Source organism: Chionomys nivalis, chromosome 12, assembly GCF_950005125.1.
Source record: "Chionomys nivalis chromosome 12, mChiNiv1.1, whole genome shotgun sequence".
In the NCBI taxonomy this organism is placed as follows: Eukaryota; Metazoa; Chordata; class Mammalia; order Rodentia; family Cricetidae; genus Chionomys; species Chionomys nivalis.
In genome coordinates this window covers 74,912,040-74,919,609 of record NC_080097.1, presented here as the reverse complement: position 1 = coordinate 74,919,609, position 7,570 = coordinate 74,912,040, and the positions used below count along the sequence as shown (strand labels likewise).

At 40.5% G+C, this 7,570-nt stretch overlaps 1 protein-coding gene across 1 annotated transcript; it reads right to left on the bottom strand.

The window, feature by feature from the left end:
• Positions 1 to 6,857: 6,857 nt before the first annotated feature.
• Positions 6,858 to 7,570, bottom strand: LOC130885049 (40S ribosomal protein S5-like). The gene has a single exon (XM_057786428.1). It carries the CDS (start codon positions 7,510 to 7,512, stop codon positions 7,240 to 7,242), a length of 273 nt encoding a protein of 90 aa, XP_057642411.1. The 5' UTR covers positions 7,513 to 7,570; the 3' UTR covers positions 6,858 to 7,239.

The window sequence follows — 7,570 nt, the reverse complement described above, 5'->3', positions numbered from 1 at the left end:
TGCATTTATCAGTTTGTAGATTCCTGAAGTTATGGTATGAACCCAACTTGAACATTGTCAATGATTTTTTTATATGATCTGGGATTTGATTTGCAAACATTTAAATGAGACTTTTTTGTCTTTATGTTCATCAAGGAGACTGATTTTTCGTTTTCCTTTGTGTATGTATATCTAATTTGACTTTGATGTTAGAGTATGATAGTGAAGATAGTATGGTAGAGTTCCTTCTACCCTAATTTTATGCAACAGTCTCAGAAGTATTGGTGTTCTTTAAACCTTTGGTAGAGTTTGCAAAAAATGCATCTGGGTAGTCATGTTTTTAGTTAAATTTTATTTTTTATTATAATTTGTTTTTATTCTTGAGAATTCCATAGATCTATACAGTCCAGATTTTCTCCTCCATTTCACCCAGTATCTCCCCACATGTCACCCCAACTTTATTTCTATTTTTTTTTAGAAGCCACTAAGTTCAATTAGTTCTACCTATTAGAACATGGGTATGGGACCATCCACTGGAGCATGAAAAACCTACTAATGATCACACCCTCGAAAAAGAGTGACTTCCCTTCTTGCAGAAGTTATGAATGGTTGAGAGCCCCTCAGTAAGGGTCGAAGCCTATAGAGTACCTTGCCCTGTCTATGACAGGATTCTTGCTGGCTTAATTTTGTGTAGGCATCTGTAATTTCTGAGAGTTGATAAAAACAATAGACAACCTCACTTCATAGCACCTCTGAATGTTGGCATAAGGGAATTTGATAATGATATCCTATATAGGACTGAGCACTTGGTGTCTTATTCTCAGTACCTTGGCCAATACATCTTTGTATTGACCTCAGATCACTGTTCAAATGGCCAAAAGACACTTAAGGTCATGTTCAACCTCCTTAGCGATGAGGAAAATGCAAATCAAAACAACTCTGAGATACCATCTTACACCTGTCAGAATGGCTAAAATCAAAAACACCAAGGATAGCCTTTGCTGGAGAGGATGTGGAGTAAGGGGAACACTCATACATTGCTGGTGGGAATGCAAACTTGTGCAACCACTTTGGAAAGCAGTGTGGCGGTTTCTTAGCAAATTGAGAATCTATCTACCTCAGGATCAGCAATACCATTCTTGGGAATATACCCAAGAGATACCCAATAGCATTTGTTCAACTATGTTCATAGCAGCATTATTTGTAATAACCAGAACCTGAAAACAACCTATATGCCCCCTCAATGGAAGAATGGATAAAGAAAGTGTGGCATATATACACATTAGAATACTACTCAGCGGTAAAAAATAATGACATCTTGAATTTTCCATGGAAATGGATGGAAATAGAAAACAATATCCTGAGTGAGATAACCCAGACCCAAAAATATGAATATGGTATGCACTCACTCATTAGTGGATTCTAGCCATAAGCAAAGGACATTGAGCCTGTAGTTCACAAGCCTAGAGAAGCCAAATAACAAGGTGAATGCAAAGAAAAACATATATAGGTCCTCTTGGAAATTGGAAACAAACAAGATTGCCAGGCAAAAGTTGGGAACATGAGGGTGGGGTGGGGTGAGGTGGGGGGAAAAGGAAAGAGAGAAGGGAGAAAGAAAAGACTGGAGAGAGCTTGGGGGAGTGGGAGGGTGGAGATGGAGGAAGGGCGGATATAGGAGCAGGGAAGAAGATATCTTAATTAAGGGAGCCATTTTAGGGTTGGCAAGAGACTTGGCTCTAGAGGGAATTTCAGGTGTCCACGGGGATGTCCCCAGCTAGGTCCTTGGGCAGCAGAGGAGAGGTTGCCTGAACTGGCCTTGCCCCACTATCACACTGATGATTATCTCGAATATCACCATAGAATCTTTGTCCAGTGACAGATAGAGACAGAGACCCTCATCAAAGCAACAGACTTAGCTCCCAAGGTCCAGTTGAAGAGCAGAAGGAGGGAGAAGATGAGCAAGAAATTCTGGACTACGAGGGGTTTGTCCACCCACTGAGACAGTGTGCCTGATCTAATGGGAGGTCACCAAATCCAGCTGGACCAGGACTGAATGAGCATGCCATCAAACCGAACTCTCTGAATGTGACTGACAATGGGGACTGACTGAGAAGCCATTGACAAAGGCACTGGGACTTGTTTCTACTGCATGTACTGGCTTTTTGGGACCCTAGTCTATTTGGATGCAAACCTTCCTAGGCCTGAATGTAGGGGGGAGAACCTTGAACTTCCCCCAGGACGGGGTTCCCTGCCCTCTCTTAAGGAGGGACAGGGAGAGAGGAGGGTGAGTGGGGAAGCTGGAGGGGAAGGGGAGGAGGGGAGGAAGTGTAAATTTTTTAATGGAAAAAAATAAATAAATAAAATTTTTTAAAAAGCCTGTCTGACCCATGTTTTGAGCAAGCCAGCTCTGTGGGTATAGCCAAAAATATTTAGAAGGCAATTTGACAATATGACCATTGACTAAACCAAAAATAACAGACCTCCTCAGCCATGAGCTATTGGCCAGGGTTATAGTATCATGGATTGGTACTTTCAGTCCAAGCAGAAAGTTGTTGCTTATCCCACAATAGTCATACCACTCTTATACCAGTAGGCACACTTGTCTGGAAGGTCAATATTGTAGCATGCAAAGTCCAGGACTAGGTAAAACCCTTAACATTTTTTCTCTCAAATCAACCTGCATAGCATCTTCAAGCACTATGAAAGCTAGCCTGTAGGGGATTAAGTTTTCTAATGGTTTGAGATTAATTTCTATATGTCCAGCCAAAATGTATTGTGTTATCAGCAATACCATTTTACCATGTTGTTATGGTGGATAACCAAGGACAATGGCAGTGGTCTGAGTTTATTTGAGACCTTTGGTCCTTCACAAGCAATAACTCATAAGGAGGTGTCCCATGCCTTGCAAAGTGATTTAATAATCATGTGTTTTGAGATGGACATTGTTCACCCATGTAGGGTAATTCTAGTTGAACTCTTTTTTTAAAAAAAAAAGTTACATTTTAAAATTATCTTATTAACTAGTAGGTTTCAATAATGTTTTTTCATAGATTTTAAGTTTGGGTTAATCCATCCACTACCTCTCTTTTTCCCCCATCACTCTGTTTGCATCCCTCACCTAATTTTTTTTAAGATTTATTTATTTATCATGTATACAGTGTTCCACCCGCATGTATGTCTGCAGGCCAGAAGAGGGCACCAGATCTCATTACAGATGGTTGTGAGCCATCAGGTGGTTCTGGGATTGAACCTAGGACCTCTGGAAGAGCTTAACCTCTGAGCCATCTATTTGATTCATAACATCTGTTAGTTCTCCAGCCCCCCCCCCACCTAATTCAACAAGATTGACAAACCATTATCCAAACTAATCAAAAGGCAGAGAGAGAACATCCAAATTAACAAAATCAGAAATTAAAAGGGGGAAATAACAACAGACACTGAGGAAATTCAGAGAATCCTTAGGTCTTCTTACAAAAACCTGTAATCCACAAAATTGGAAAATCTAAAAGAAATGGCAATTTTTTAGATAGATACCATATACCAAAATTAAAACAAGACCAGGTGAGCAATTAAAATAAACAAATTAGCCAGATGGAGATAGAAGGTGTCATCAAAAAACACCCAAACAAAAAAAAGGCCAGAGGCAGATGTTTTTAGTGCAGAATTCTACCAGAACTTTCAAGAAGAGCTAACACCTATACTCTTCAAAGTATTCCGCATAATAGAAACAAAGGGTCATTGAAAAAAATCTTTTTACTCTGATCCCAAAACCACACAAAGACTCAAGCAAGAAAGAGAATTACAGACCAGTCTCACTCATGAACATGAATGCAAAAATTGTCAATAAAATACTGACAAACTGAATCCAAGAACATATCAAAAAAAATCATTCATCATGATTAAGTAGGCTACATCCCAGAGATGCAGAGCTCCTTCAATATATGAAAATCTATCAATGTGGCAGGCCCAAGCGGTAGAGACATTGGCGCGCAGACGCGGCAAAGACACCGGCACGCAGACACGGTGGATGCGGGATACTAAAAGCATGAAACAGTGAAACCTACACTGAGAGCAGATCGCCCTACTACAATTAAATCAAGTAGGTTTTTTGGGGCCCGGCCTGCAGAGTTGTAGGCCTTTTAGTGGCAAGGTCCATGGGCGAACGGGGAGCCTGGTCTTGTCCCTGAAGACCCTCCTGAGTGGGGAGAGTGTTCTTGACCGGCGGCTAAGAACAAGGACTTGAACACCCTAACACAGAAGAAGAGGGAAAAAATGACTTTATGAAAGCAATAGAGTCCCTTAAACAACATGTAAAAAAAGCCCTCATAGAAATGGATGAGAACTATAACAAAAAGTTTGAAGAAATGAGTAAATACGTAAATGATACCCTGGGAAACCAAGAAAAAATGATCAAACAGGTAATGGAAACAGTTCAAGAATTGAAAACTGAAATGGAAGCAAGGAAGAAAACACAAACTGAGGACCAACTGGATGTGGAAAATATAAGTCACCGAGCAGAGTCTACAGAAACAAGCATAATCAATAGAATACAAGAGATAGAAGAAAGAATCTCAGATTCTGAAGACACCATAGAGAAAATAAACACACTGATCAAAAAAACAGCAAAACCAAAAAATTCTCATCACAAAACATTCAGGAAATATGGGACACAATGAAAAGAACAAACCTAAGAATAATAGGGATAGAAGAAGGAGAAGAGTCACAGCTCAAAGGCCCAGAAAATATTTTTAACAAAATTATGGAAGAAAACTTTCCCAACATAAAGAAAGATATTCCTTTGAGTATTCAAGAAGCATACAGAACACCAAACAGACTGGATCAAAGAAAAACATCCCCTCACCATATAATAATCAAAACACAAAATATACAGATTAAAGAAAGAATATTAAGAGCTGCAAAGGAAAAAGGCCAAGTAACTTATAAAGGTAAACCGATCAGACTTACACCTGACTTCTCTATGGAAACTATGAAAGCCAAAAAGTCCTGGATAGAGGTACTGCAGAAACTAAGAGACCATGGATGCAAACCCAAACTACTATACCCAGCCAAGCTATCATTCACTATCAATGGAGAAATCAAGACATTCCAGGACAAGAACAAATTTAAACAATACAAAGCCACAAATCCAGCCCTACAGAAAGTAATAGAAGGAAAATCACAGCCCAAGGAATCCAACATTGCCAACACTGCCTACAATAACTCAGGCATCTGGTGATCCTTCAACAGCACAACTCAAAGAAGGGAGACACACAAACTCTACTACCAAAAACAACAAGAATAACCAGAGTAAACAACCACTGGTCATTAATATCACTTAATATTAATGGTCTCAATTCACCTATAAAAAGGCACAGGCTAAGAGATTGGATATGAAAACAGGATCCAACATTCTGCTGTTTGCAAGAAACACATCTCAACCACAAAGACAGGCATCTACTCAGAGTAAAGGTTTGGGAAAAGGTTTTTCAAGCAAATGGTCCTAAGAAAAAAGCAGGTGTGGCCATACTAATTTCTAACAAAACTGACTTCAAACTAAAATCACTCAGAAGAGATCGAGATGGACACTTTATACTCATAACAGGTACAATTCATCAGGATGAAGTCTCAATCCTGAATAACTACGCCCCTAATATAAAAGCACCCACTTATGTAAAAGAAATATTACTAAAATTCAAGGCAGTCATCAAACCACACACACTAGTAGTAGGAGACTTCAACACACCTCTCTCACCAATGGACAGGTCAAACAGACAGAAACCTAGTAGAGGATAAAGAAATTGTTGGAGGTAATGAAGCAAATGGACTTAACAGACATCTATAGAACACTTCACCCAAATAGGAACATATACACCTTCTTCTCTGCAGCTCATGGAAACCTTCTCGAAAATTGACCACATACTCGGAAACAAAGGAAACCTCCACAGATACAAAAAAAATCAGTGTCCAGCTGTGTCTTATCAGATCACCACAGATTAAAGTCAGAAGGCAACAACAATGCTACCTCCAGAAAGCCGACAAACTCATGGAAACTGAACAGTCAACTACTGAACCACACCTGGGTCAAGGAAGAAATTAAGAAAGAAATTAAAAAAAAAATAAAAATAAAAAAAAGAAAGAAATTAAAGTCTTCCTTGAATTTAATGAAAATAAAGGGACAACATACTCAAACCTATGGGACATGATGAAAGCAGTGCTAATAGGAAAGTTCATAGCACTAAGTGCCCACTTAAAGAAAACGGAGAAAGCATACATTGGAGACTTAACAGCACACCTGAGAGCTCTAGAAAAAAAAGAAGCTGATGTGCGCAGGAGGTGTAGAAGACTGGAAATAATCAAACTGAGGGCTGAAATCAACAAAATAGAAACACAGAAAATAATCCAAAGAATCAATGAAACAATAAGTTGGTTCTTGGAGAAAATCAGCAAGATTGACAAACCCCTATCCAAACTAATTAAACGACAGAGAGAGAACACGCAAATAAATAAGATCAGAAATGAAAAGGGGGACATAACCACAGACACAGAGGAAATTAAGAGAATCATCAGATCTTACTACAAAAGCCTGTATGCCACAAAACTGGAAAATGTAACAGAAATGGACATTTTTTTAGATAAGTACCATATACCAAAGCTAAACCAAGACCGGATGAACGATCTAAATAGACCCGTTAGTTGCAAAGAATTAGAAGCTGTTAGCAAAATTGTCCCTTCCAAAACAAGCCCAGAACCAGATTGTTTCAATGCAGAATTCTACCAGAACTTCCAAGAAGAGCTAATACCTATAGTCCTTAATGTATTTCACAATATAGAAACAGAAGAGTCATTGCCAAATTTCTTTTTTTTTTTTTTTGAAACTTTCCCAAAGGGCACACAGTTTACTAGGCAGCAGCTGGGAAATCAGCGGTTAGACTTGGCCACACGCTCCAGTTCATCCTTCTTCTTGATGGCATAGGAGTTGGAGGAGCCCTTGGCAGCATTGATGAGCTCATCTGCAAGGCACTCAGCAATGGTCTTGATGTTGCGGAAAGCAGCCTCACGAGCTCCTGTGCACAGCAGCCAGATGGCCTGATTCACTCTGCGCAGTGGCGACACATCCACAGCCTGCCGTCTCACTGTCCCGGCTCGCCCAATGCGTGTTGAGTCTTCCCGGGGGCCACTGTTGATGATGGCATTCACCAGGACCTGCAGAGGGTTCTCACCAGTGAGCAGGTGGATGATCTCAAAGGCATGCTTCACAATTCATACAGTCATGAGCTTCTTGCCGTTGTTGCGACCGTGCATCATCATGGAGTTAGTAAGGCGCTCCACAATGGGGCACTGGGCTTTGCGGAAGCGCTTGGCGGCATACCGCCCGGCACTGTGGGGCAGGTACTTGGCATACTTCTCCTTCACAGCAATGTAATCCTGCAGAGAAATATCGTTGATTTGCACATCATCAGTGCTCCATTTCCCGAAGAGCTTGATGTCTGGGGTCTCTGCCACGGCAGGTGTGGCTGTCTCCCACTCAGTCATTCTGAGGGCGCAGACCGGGCTTCTCGGTCGCTCGGCGTGGACCACGCGCCGTCCTAGC